A 13,258-nucleotide genomic window follows, 5' to 3' on the forward strand; every position below is an offset into this window, starting at 1 on the left:
TAAAAAGATTTAAAACTGTGTTTATTATTAAATATGTGTTTTTTTAAATAATAAAAGTTACACGTTTATATTATTAAATATTATTGTTATAGAAAATAATATCTATTAAAGTTATTATTTTAAATTATCAAGTTATTCTCAAAAAATTGTGAATGGCAATTATGTTATTCAATACTTTAAATAAACAGTACGTGTTGGCTGATTCTTCAAAAAATATTACCCAATCAATAATGTTTCTACTGTTGTTGCTCAATTTGATTTTCCATTGAATTAACAGAAGACGAAAGTAATTATTGATGTTGCCCAAAATTCCTTCTGGAAAAAAGCCACCAAAATAAGGTGTTATTTTAAAGGTGAATTCCCAAGTGTTTACAATAATCTTTAGGCTAACCATATTCTATTTTGGTACGTAAAGGTGATTCAATAGTTCAGTTCATTTTGGAACAAATTGAAACAACCACCAAAGCCATTACTTCTTCTCGAGTCAGAAACGAAAGTTATAGACAATTCAATAACAATATAAATGGCATGCGACGATGTTATACAGTTACCCGTTGAGTAACGCATCCAGTGTTTTGTCGAACTTAGAGATGATTATTGTCTCATTTGCTACAAGTAAACTGTCGAGGAAATTGTTAATAGCCAGCCCATTTCTCACGATGTCCTCCTTCTTTAAGACCTTCTTATCGATGTAAATAGTCACTATTGTTTCTGTTGAGACGTTTCCATTCCTCCCCTCATTCACTTTGCTTTCAGTCCGATACCCCAACTCCCTCACTATATCAATCAAAATGTGAATACTTTCGACTATCCTTGTATTCTCCCCTCTCCTTGTTGCTGTTTTTTCTGGTGTTCCGAGTTTGATTGCGTTTGTTTGAATCTCTTTTAACCGTCGTTGAATGAAGTCCTCGACGTCGACAACGTCTGTCTGCTTTTTAAGGTACCTGACTGTCAAGAACTGTTTGGCTACAACAGAGCGCTTCTTTGGAGAGACAAGTGTTATGGAGAAGTGTCGGTTGAGTATTGCGAGAAGCACGCCTTGCTCGTACACCCTGTAATTACGTGTCTCGCGGAAAGGATTGACGTCGGTCATTCACACACTTCTTCAGTTCATTTCTAACAAGATTTTGGTCATCGAACCTTTTTTGAATATTTTGTCGTATTTTAGACTGGTGGCTTTTTATATTTCAGCCATTATATCCCACAAGTTACTGCCATTCTAGACCACATCAAAAAGTGTTCCGTAATCTATTTTTAAGAACTCGGCATTTTGGTTTTCTGTAAAATTGGGTGTTTTCGGCCAAAACATTTCTTTTGGTTTGCAATCCGATTTACTTGGCACTTGCCATGAAAAAGAAAAGAGCGAAAACAAGTTTAGAAAGCATTGTATGTTTAAACTTAAATGGATAAAGAAGGTGGGAAATATTACGGAATAAGACATTCAGCATTATTTATAAACAGCCGGAGCACTTTTGGCGGGTGCAAAAAGAATTGGATAATTGAGGCAAAATGACTTGATATGGAAACACGTTTGTACCTGAAAAGATGGAAATGTTTAATATTTTTACACAAAAATGGACAAAAATTAGATGTCTTTTCTTAAAATAATGAATGGAATTAAATGTTCAAAAGCGATTAGAATAATGAGGATAATAGATGGGAAAAGTTGGGATCTTTTGTGATGGGTGGTGTAATTCAAATTGCACCAAACTGAGAATCAAAACAAAAAGCAATATATCCTGAAATTGCGGTATGTTGTATTGGGAGTTTTTAAACTATTGAGTAGAATTTAATTCGATGGACTTTAAAGATAAAAATGAATGCGACAGCATAATTTGCGTTTGAAAATTGACAAAAATCAGTTTATTTAAATAGTGAATGAACTACGAAAGATCAAATCGTTGAATACATATTAAATTAACAAACAATCGTTTACTTTTACATAAGCAAGCTTAATTTCCATAATAATATAAAACGAAAAATAGAATCTGCGTTGTATAGATAGATTCAAGTTATTAACTCAATAAAAAGAATAATTAAAGTACAAAAACAACAATAATAATATTCAACATCTTTGAAAAGTAGTTGATTAAAAATGTACCAAAAATGAAAGTCGTGTTTAGCTTTAGTTTATTGTTACTTATACATATACAAACATTTGAAGGGTATAAAAAAAAGAAAAATTATTATTAATTAAAATATTTGACAAAACATAAACCAATGTTTTTAATTAAAAAGTGTTTAAGTTAATATACTATATGGTATAGTATATTTGATATTTAAAAATTGGTTTAACAATTTTTTAAATTATTAAAAAATAAAATCATTGTAAATTTAAAGATTAACTTTTTATATTGAAAATTCCGTTTAAAACAACTTCTTTTTAAATGTGTTTTAATCAACAAACATTAAAAACAAAGGTTATAATACATTTAAAATGACAAAAATTATAGTAATATTTCAGAATTAATTGATTTGTGTATTGCTTATGTACTATTAATTGAACGTAACTGTTAATTTGGGTAATCTTAATGCTAATATAAATATTGTAAAACATACTTTTAACATGTGTTGTTAAAAATTGTAAATATTAAGACTATACAATTATTTTTTTAAACAAAAATATTAATAAAAATAATTATCAACTTAATAAAAGACATTACCTTTTTAATAAAACAAGTGTCTTTTATTCAAATAACTGTTTAATATATACTTAATTTATAATAATAATTATATTTGATTTTAATATATTTATTATGAAGAGTTGAATCGCTTTTCTAAAAATAAATGAGAAAATCAGATTTTTATTATTTTGAAAATTAAAAAACTGAAAAAAATAATTATTTTTGATTAAAAAATTTATGCTATTTATAAAATATTTTTTCTTTATTAATCAATTACGCCTGTATCATTAAAATAATTATCTTTTTTATTTTTGAATAATATACTAAAAATAGAAAACCAACTTTTAATGTAAAACGTTTTTAAGAAAACTCCAAAACGTCAAATTTGTTTTAATTATATTTAATTAAAAAGATATAGATTTTTAAAAAGTGATGTTTTAAATCTACTAAATTGTCGACTCGCTTTGTTTAAACATACAAGACGTTTAGTTTAATTATATCTTTTATTTTAAATGTATTCTTTTTTTAATTTTTAAACTGATAATTTTGAACTGTATTTTAACAATTAATGACTTGCTGTTTTTTATGAACGAAAAAATATGTTTTGATTGTTGTGTATTTGTATTCAATTTCAAATGAAATACACATAATATTTTGTGAAACAATGACTTTTTCTTTTGTGCACAAAAGACGGTTTTAAAATCAAAAAATATATATTAGAAAAAAATTACAAATCATTATACACTTTATTGACTCGGTTAAAATTGGTTTTAAATGCCATTTTATTGTCAATTTAATCCAAGACTTTTTAATTAACAATTGTTTAGATAAATTTTAAACTTTTAAATTTATAAAAAATATTATTTTATTTCTTTTTCGGTATTTTAATTTTTTATTTTTAATTCCAATTTTAAACTTAATATGTTTATTGTTGTTAATAAAACAACTTTAATGACTTTAACAACGTTTCATAATCATATTTTTATTTAAATGAACTAAAGAATTGATAATAACTGTTATTGGTTTACCTTGAACATTATGGTTGATGTATGTTTTTAATTTAAACAATTGAATATATTTATTGAAACAACAACATATTTTTTTAAACTTTAAAAATAGTTCAAAAATTGATATAAAAATTGATTTTTAAATAAATCTTATTTTATATAACAATAAGTTATATTATAATTAAACAACAATATATATTTAGTCAACTCAAAAAAATCAATGAATTTTAAAAATATGAATTATTAAAAAATATGTTGTTATTTTTATACAATTATTACTTTCTTTTACTTCTGAAATCAAAAAATGATAACCCCAATCAAATATCTGCTTTTATCAATAAGTAACTTGTTTTTTTCAATTTACATATATCACAAATTAATAAAAACAACTGTTATTATTAAAATGTACTCCATATTATGTTATCAGAATATAGTATATCCAATCACAAAATCCAATTTTTGTGCAAATAACCCAATACAACAAAAAATATTGAAAATATTATGCGATAAAAACGAGAAAATTTATTCAGTACAAACAATTCAAATAAATTATATGTGAAACTGTTGTAATATCAGTCGTCTTGTTGATATACATCGAAAACATATTTTACAATATTATTGCAATTTTTAATATTATTCTAAAATGTTTACTCAATACCTATCGTTTGTGCCTTAATTGGTACGATCACTTATCTAAATGATAATGAATAAAATCCATTTTTAATTGATAAACATTTTAGTGTTGATCAAATAAAAAGTTAAATTTATTGACTTAACAATTTTTTTCTAAGTATTGCTAAATCCAGTCTTTAACGTTATCTGGTCCTTAAAAAAGCTTTAATTTTGTTTAAACATTGATATTAGGTAAAACGTGAAAAACCCCGAAACAACTGGGATTAATTTTTGGGACGGCTTCTCTAAATATTCTAATCTTTATGGTCTAAAAGGTACCAGATAACTTTTAAAAGGTTGACTGTATCATTAAAATTTCAATGCTCATTGTTATATTTATAATAATTGAAATATTTGTATCAGAATTTTTAATTTAAAAAACATATATTACATCTATTAATAATTATTTAAAGTTGGTTTAAAATCATTGTCTAAATTAATAACTTTTTTAATTGTAAATAAAGAACTTTTTCGATTTTATGAACAAAAAAGTTTTACAAAATTACATAAATTTATAATGTTTTTAAAATGTATTTTTCCATTATATTTAATTATCATACTATAAAAATATATTAAATTAATTTAAAATAATATATTATTCCTTGATAAAAGCAAATTGCTTTAATTTACTTGTTTAAATTATTATTTTTTTTACTATTTATGGACAAAAAAAATATTTTTTGATTTTTAAAACAATGATTTTGAATTGTTCTTAATCTTTTTATAACTCAATATATAACAATTTTATGGTTTAAATTTTAATTAAATAATAAACTCCATATATTATTAATATGGTTTTAATTATATAAATAAAAATAATAATAATTGGTTTTTATTATTATAAAAATAATTTAAATAATCATAGAGACAATCAAGCATAATTTATTTAAACTTTTTATGAAACTTGAAAACCTCAATATAAAAATACAACAATCAACGAATTATATCCTCATAAATTAAATTTGTGTCTCATACTTCAAAAAATAATTTTTCTATTCACTTGAGTTTAGTAAAATAATGATAAAACTTTAGTTTAATGATATATTGAATAATTTATTCCATCATTAAAATATTTAATGAATCTTAACTCCATGTTTAAAAAACCTTTCAAAAACTTTAAAAAATCAAATGAACGCATTAACTATGTTAGAAAAGTTGGACAGAATCAACAGCCGTGAACACACGACCAAACCTCACAAAAAGAGTCGCTCTTCTTTTGTTCCTCGCTCCCCGAAACAAACACCACATCTTTTCCCTTTCCAAGCAACACCCTACAACTTCGAAGGCAAAACAGTTTATATTGCCCTTGTAGATGCATTTGGAAACTTTTACTCTTCTTTCAAACCAAAACACTTTGTATTAATGCAAAGAACACGAGGCAAAGAGTGGTGGATGAAGTCTGCAATTAAAGAGAAAAGTAAAACGTATTATGTTGTAGCGTTGAACTCTTTTGGTGATATCATCGATGGAACTTGCCCACCCTCGTAATATCTATTTTTGAATTGATTGTGTATAGTAATGTCTAATACATTTTAATAGTACTTTAACTATAAACGAACAACTGGTTTTTCAAGTATTGGTTTTTCATATAGTTCCATTCTAATTTAAAACTACTATAAAATATACTATTTCAGTGTAGTAGAAGAAGACTCCAACTCAAAACTCGAAATTAATGTCTCTGCCTTCACATCACTCCAAAACACCGGACTTTCATAGCGACTTTTCATCACAACACAAATCCTCGGAAGATGAAAGAGTGGACGCTGCTTGTCTCCAGATTGAAGAAGAAAACATCGAGCTCCGAGCGAAACTTGAAAAGTATCAAAGTGGGTTTATGCAAAGCCTAGGCATGCTGAAGGAGTACAGAACACTTGTGAATTATTTTCCTATTCGAGGCGAACACTTTTGCTCGGGGACTATTGAGAAAAGTTCTGCGTCGACCGACACATACTCGGTCAGATTTCCACAACCATTTCCAACCGCGCCGAATGTAGTTGTCTGTGTTCTCTTCCCGAAAATTATTAAAGTGAATACAAGACTGAATCCAGTTGTTTGTTGGTCTTTTTTATATCGACTTGAGTGTGACAAGAAATAACAAAGGAGGTGTCTTGTGATGGGTTTGTCTTCAAAGTCATTCCAGGCGTCCCTGTTTTGGCGGACGACATGTTTTACTTCTGGATTGCGTCATGCCCCATTTTGCCTTCGTCCGAAAAGATTTCCGACGTAGTCGACAAGATGACTTCTGCCAAAGTCATCTCAGAGAAAGACGCTGAAACGACCATTTCAAAGTACATCAAGAAGTATAATGTGAACGATTACGACGTGAATGGGAAGACACTTTTGTACCATGTTTGTGCAAAAGGATATGCAAATGTTGTTGAGATGTTATTAACAAAAGGGGCTGACCCGAATATATGTGATGAGAATCAATATTCGCCCCTCCATGTGGCGCTCCACACGGATAAAATAGTGATGCGAATAGTCGAATTACTTCTTTCGAAAGGCGCCGATCGTTTAGTGAAGAACGAAAGAATGAAAACGCCATTGCACTATTTATGCCAAAACAAGAATTTGGGACAATATATTCCAGTTCTTAAATTGCTTTTGGATTTTGACAATAAAAGCGAAGAGAGTCAAAAGATGCGACAAAAATATGTGAACGACGCGTCGTTTGAAGGAGACACCGCACTCACTCTGGTGTGCACAAACTCATTAAATGACGAAGCGATTAAAATATTGTGTGAATCAGGGGCAGACGTCAATCACTCGGTGAACAATGGAGCGTTTCCGCTGTACTCCGCAGTTAATAAAGGAAATGTCAAATTAATGGAATTGTTAATTCGATACGGCGGGGATATCGGAAAGATGTATCAAAAGAAACCTTTGTCGCAAGTAGCAGAAGAAAAGGGACATATGGAGAAGCTCATGGAGATCATCAGAGTGAAGTACGCTGACTCGAGAATGAGCGACGAACAAATTAAGGAGATGTCGGAAACGTTTGACACAATTGTGTTTCCTGTGGAACAATGGACGGAGACGTTGTTGATGTCAAAACCGATTTTAATCGACTTGGAAAGTCTCCCGACCAAGAGTCACGTTGAAAATTTCTTCACGTGTACGACACACAAATATGAAAATTTGTTGGTGAATAACGTGCATGATCCACAAGCGTGCACACATTATTACAGCGTGTTCTTTCGGGAAAATGATCACACTAATTATATCATTAATTCGGAGAATGAGACGATTGTCGTGTCCATTAGTGACGAATTTAGTGAGAAAAAGATGAAGAGAGTGATTGTCAGGACAAAGCGGTTTGACACTCGAAAGACGTATGAGAATAAGACTGATCAACAAATCTTGAAGGAGCTATTTCCAGACTATAAAAAGAAGTCGGCTGCATCGGTTCGAGGGTTTCCAATGTACAACGCACTCATGAATTTTGAGGACTTTTTCATATATAATAGATACAAATTTGGGGTGCTCTATGCGGGTATCGGACAAACCAAAGAACGAGAATTTTATAACAACAGAAATGGGTCGGAGCACTTTGAAAAATTCTTGGAATTACTTGGGACCAAAACAGAACTTTTTGGGTTCGGAGGGTTTGCTGGAGGACTCGACACGAAAAATCGGTCAATGGGAAAGTATTGCGTTTCTCGACGATTTTCAAGAGATAACATTGAAATCATGTTCCATGTGTCAACATATATGCCACTGATGGAGAATAACGAACAACAAATTGGAAGAAAGAAACATATTGGGAACGATGTTGTTGTGTTGATATTCAAAGAGTACTCTGGTGTGATCGAACCCATTGATGTCTCAAGCTTCAAGACGCAATACAGTCACTGTTATATTGTTGTTGGATGCGATGTGTCGCAAAACAACCCACCCGACAAATTCCAATATTCTGTTAATATCTGGTGCAAAAAAGAAGTGGCGCCAGTAGCACCATTTATCACCACAGATGCTTACCAACACTCAGAGCAATTTGGAGAATTTTTAGTTGCCAAAAGTTTGTTATTTTTTTATTGCAATAAAAAATCGGAATTGAAAAAATTGAACAAGTGATTAATTAATAGTGATAAACGCCGAAAGAGCCGCACAAGACTCACTCACGTTCAGAGCCAAGAAACTCATCGTCAGGCAAAGTCGCCTCGAGATATTGTCCAATAGTCAACCAAGGCTTTAATTTTTATGTTTTCTTATTATGTTCTATTTTTACATTTTATAATTGTTATTATCTGAAATTAAAATTAAGAATTTTGCTATAAAATACAAATTATAATTATAAAACAATTCATTGCGATAAAATGGTATTATAAAATACATTTTTTTCAATATTAACAGTCACTTTAATTGGCAAACATTTTAATAATTAATAACCACGTTTAATAATATGTTTTATTGTTTACAACATAAAAAAAGTTGATACAACAACATACATTTATAAATAGCCACACCATACGTGACATAAAAGAGGACACACATCGTCATCTATTAATTTCCAAATATTACAAAAGCCAATGAAATAGATGTATGTATTAACAACATTCATAAGTATAAAAGCTTTCATATAATCAAAATTGTGTTTTCATCAAATTTGACAATACAACATATCGCAAGAGTTATTGCAACAAGACAAAGCGGTACGAATTTTAAAAAACCAGAGCAAAGTAATTCAAAACAAGTTAACACTTAACTGGCCAAAACCAAAATTTTTATATGATCAATAACAAAGAGAAAAAACGCCTTCTTTGAAAAAGTTTTTAAAAAAGACCAAAAACCCCATCTTGGCCGAAAAACCGAAAATTGGACCAAAACTTAGTCAAAAAATTAAAAAATGAAGACTCAATTACCTAAGATTTGTTTTTGAGGTTAAAAATAGCAACACATATTTTTCATAACCACAAAACCCTACACTATCTCACGGAGTATTAAAGTATAACACACATCAATCATACCTTGTTACTCAAATAATAACGTACATTGTCTCGATAAAAAATAACCACTATAACGATTAGGAAAACAACTGATGTTGGCGCTGATCGATTGTTAACCAATTTTTGTGTTTCAAACATACAATCATATAATTAATTGTAATGTATTAGTGTTTCGGTTTATAAAATAAATGATTGAATACAAAAAATTATTCAATATGTCAATAAAGATAATGAAACGTTGTCCATTTGACAAAATTTCACACGAAATGAGTTTAAAAACTTGGGGATTAGGGAAAACGGTGAAACACCAGTAAAAATTGTGAAACAATGTTTTGGGAGTGTTTCGAATAGTTTCCCGAAATATATTAATTTTAATGGTCTAAAAATGCCCGGACAATGTTTTCAGATTGACTGTTTTTTTAATAGAGACAATAAAACAAATAACAACTAATAATTAATTAATAATTATTTTTTTCAATGATTGTCTTTAGACTTTTCAATGCACTTTTTCTAATAACATCTTTTACAGAAAACACGACTGTGTTCATCACAAAAGGAAGTCCACATTCTTCACATATTCTCTTAGTTCTTTTTTATCCTCTCTTTTTGCAAAACTGACATATTTTTCTAATTTCCTTTTTCGTGTTTTTTTCTTTTGTTTTTTCGGTTTTTCTTACTGGGGTTTTAACGACTTCGTCCCACCATTCAAGCAATCCACAAGAAACAAAAACAATTCTTTTTTCATCGCTTTTTTTTCATCCCGTGTAATAACTGTCTTTTTATGTAACTTTTACACAATTGTTCGGCCAATTTTATCAAAAAATCAAAATGACTCATTTTTTGTTTTTCGAACATGGAATATGAATTTGTACAACAAGAATCAACAATATTTTGTAAAATAACCATATTATATCTTCTGGTTTTCATTTTACAAGAATACGCCTGACACAATTGGTCAAAAGTATCAATTGGTGTTTTGGTAAAGTTGTAAACAATGTTAAGAGCAAATTTACCAATTGTCTCGTCAATAATCAGGATTTTAACTGTATTTGAAATAATAATTACTGTTTTGCTCTGTTTTGGATTGAAAGAAGTTAAAAGAATATTATCTTTTGAATAAAAGCGGATATTTTGTGGATTTTTAGCTTTTTCTTCTTCCATTTCTTTCTTTTCGTTTTCGATTTCCATTTTTTCCGTCATAATTGTTGTTTTTTCTTCCCAAAGTTGAATAGCCGGTTCTTTAAATTTTTCCCGTTTTGTACGGTTATTTGGAGCTGGTTCTCCAATTTTTACTATTTTTTCATACAATTTGTCAAATTTTTTATCATTTTCTTCCAACTTTTTTTCATTCTTTTTTCTTTTTTTAGAATATTTTTTTCTTTTTCACATTGAGTATTTTTCTTTGCTTCTATTGGTATATTTTGGCTTCTTTTATTCATCGTGCCAATATACCCAATGTTTTGGCTCTCCAAAGCCTCAATTACTTTCAAACTGGTGAAGTAATTATCACTTTGTAACAAATATTTTTTGTCTGGTAAATTTTGTACCAATTTTAAAACAATCGACTCCCGTGACTCATCCCGTTTTTTACTCTTTTTTTCCCTCATAAATTGTCATTCCACAACAATATTTTTTATCGTAAAGACAAATACAATAAAAATTTAACCCGTGTTTGGTTGGTTTGGCAGGACAATATTGTATTCCTGAACATCTGCTATTAAAACCAAACATTCTTTCATCAATACAGATTAGAGAATCAGGATTACAAGCAACTGTAATATTTCAGGAAAAAACATCAAAAATTTCTTTTGCCGCTGCGAAATTTGTTTCTTCTCTTTTTCTTCTCTTTTATTTTTATCTTCGCAACGAAAACATCTAAACAATTCTTTAAACCTGTTTCTTTCCATTGCTATTTTTAAAAATAAAATCCCGAATTTTTGACTCCAAAGTCTGTCAGTATTGCCTTTACGTTGAAGGGCTTCAATATAGATCATAATTCCAAGAAAACAATCTATTTCTTCATAATTTGTTTGGCGCCAATTCCCTTCTAATAGCTCCAAACCCTTGGAATTTGTACCATCAACTATTAATTTTGTCATTTCAAAGGAAAACATTTTTCTAAAACAGTCAAGTGGAGTTTCAAATATTTCGAAAAAAGTAGTCTTTGAAAAATTTTCTTCGTTGCAATAATTTTTAAATGAGAAATTCCCGATTCTGGGTTCTATTTTTTTCCCATCCATTTTCAACTGTTTTATTTACGTTTTCAGGTAAATCTTCTTTTTCTATAAAATTTTGAATGTTATTTTCATCTTTGTCACAAAATTCAGGATCATTTCTTTTTTCATTTTCATCGTCACTTGAAAAATAATTATCATCAGAAGTATCATCGAATTGCATGTTTTCTCTGAAAAAAATAACAAAAGTAAAAAAACAAATTCTGGAGTAGTATATAAATTATGTAGATTTTGGACACCACCCATTTTACCTATATTTTCTAATAATTTAACTAAAATCGCGAGGACGCGTTTTCAGCCTTCGGCATGAGTTTCTCGTCAAATCGTTTTCTAAATTTTCCCAAAATTTAGAAAACTTTTATTTTAAAAAATAAAATTGAAAACGTAACTATTTATTTTTCTAAAAAGTTTTAATATTAAATTTTTATTTTTCCCCTTTAAAATGACTTCACTGGAAGAATTTGAAATTTTAAAAATTAATCCAAAATATTCAATAAATAGATTAGGACAAATTAAAAATAATAAGAAAAATAAAATAATAAAAATTATGTTAAGACCAAGTTTAAAATATGATGCTTATGTTAATTTATCTGAAAACAAACATGTTAAAAAACATTCTTTAAGAAGATTAGTTGCACAACAATTTTTACCAGAATTTTCGAATATATGTACAGTTAAATTATTAAATTATGAAAATCCATTAGATTGTTCTATCAATAATTTAAAAATTATATAAATATTTTATTTTTTTATTCCTTAAAAAAGAGATGACTACTCAACAACCAATTAATAAATTAGAACGTTTAACTACTTATGTAATATTTAGCATTAAACAAATTAATACTAAATTTGGAAAATCATTTTTACTTATTGATAAAGATAATAATAAATATTTTGCAAATTCTAAGATATCTAAATTTATTCTAGAATCTAAAAATAAATATAAAATAGATAAACCTTTTGGTGAAAAAAGATTATTTAAAGTTAAGGCTAATGATTATATAGAATTTATTAATAAAGATGGAAATACTATTAAATTTTTAGAGATCGAAATATTACCTTAAATAAATATGAAAAATATGCTTATTATTTTTGTTAAAAATGTCACTTAATCAATATGTAAATACATTAATTAATCAATATGCTCCTGATAAATCAGAAACAACTATGAATATTATTCATCCAGAAGTTTTTGTAAAACATAGATCTATAAACCTATTAATAGGTAAACCTGGATGTTCTAAAACAACGTCTATTTGTAAAGAACTTATTAAAATAGATAAAGTTTCTAATAGTTTTCATCTTATTATTTGGGTTAATAATACAGGAAGTGATCAAACTTTATTACATTATGAGGGTTTACTTAATATTCCAATTATTAAGTTTACATCTGATCAATTTGAAAAAGCTTATCCTAAATATCTTGAAATTAAAGAAACTTATAATAAAATGATTAGAAAAGAAATACCTAAAGATGAATCTATATTAGAGTGTTTATATTTAGATAAATTTAGTGATAAACCATTAGAAACAATTATTGTTTTAGATGATGCTGTTAATTGTTTAAAAAATGAATCATCAATATTATCTAAATCATTATATAAAACTAGGCACACCAATTGTTTATTCTTTATATCTATTCAAATATGGAGAGGTATACCAGCACAGATAAAATCAATATTATCTTCAGTATGGATATTTAATTCATTTTCACCTCAAATTCTTCATCATATTTATAATCAAATTACAACAGATATCTCATTGAAGAGTTCAAT

General features: G+C 27.9%; 3 protein-coding genes across 3 annotated transcripts; 2 read left to right on the forward strand and 1 right to left on the reverse strand.

Moving 5' to 3' along the window:
- Positions 1-547: 547 nt before the first annotated feature.
- Positions 548-1,093, reverse strand: EIN_129870 (hypothetical protein; the record flags this gene model as incomplete). The annotated part of the gene is made up of 1 exon (XM_004258330.1): positions 548-1,093. The coding sequence occupies one exon, from the start codon at positions 1,091-1,093 to the stop codon at positions 548-550; it is 546 nt and encodes a 181-aa protein (XP_004258378.1).
- Positions 1,094-5,431: 4,338 nt separating this feature from the next.
- EIN_129880 (hypothetical protein) lies at positions 5,432-5,791 on the forward strand (the record flags this gene model as incomplete). The annotated part of the gene is made up of 1 exon (XM_004258331.1): positions 5,432-5,791. The coding sequence occupies one exon, from the start codon at positions 5,432-5,434 to the stop codon at positions 5,789-5,791; it is 360 nt and encodes a 119-aa protein (XP_004258379.1).
- Positions 5,792-5,975: 184 nt separating this feature from the next.
- On the forward strand, positions 5,976-8,498 carry EIN_129890 (rap GTPase-activating protein, putative; the record flags this gene model as incomplete). Its single annotated transcript, XM_004258332.1, has 3 exons — positions 5,976-6,353; positions 6,407-8,321; positions 8,389-8,498. 3 exons carry the CDS (start codon positions 5,976-5,978, stop codon positions 8,496-8,498), a joined length of 2,403 nt encoding a protein of 800 aa, XP_004258380.1.
- Between the last annotated feature and the right edge of the window lie 4,760 nt (positions 8,499-13,258).

The sequence above is a fragment of the Entamoeba invadens genome (assembly GCF_000330505.1).
Source record: "Entamoeba invadens IP1 unplaced genomic scaffold scaff_1105074725707, whole genome shotgun sequence".
NCBI classification, from domain to species: Eukaryota; Evosea; order Mastigamoebida; family Endamoebidae; genus Entamoeba; species Entamoeba invadens.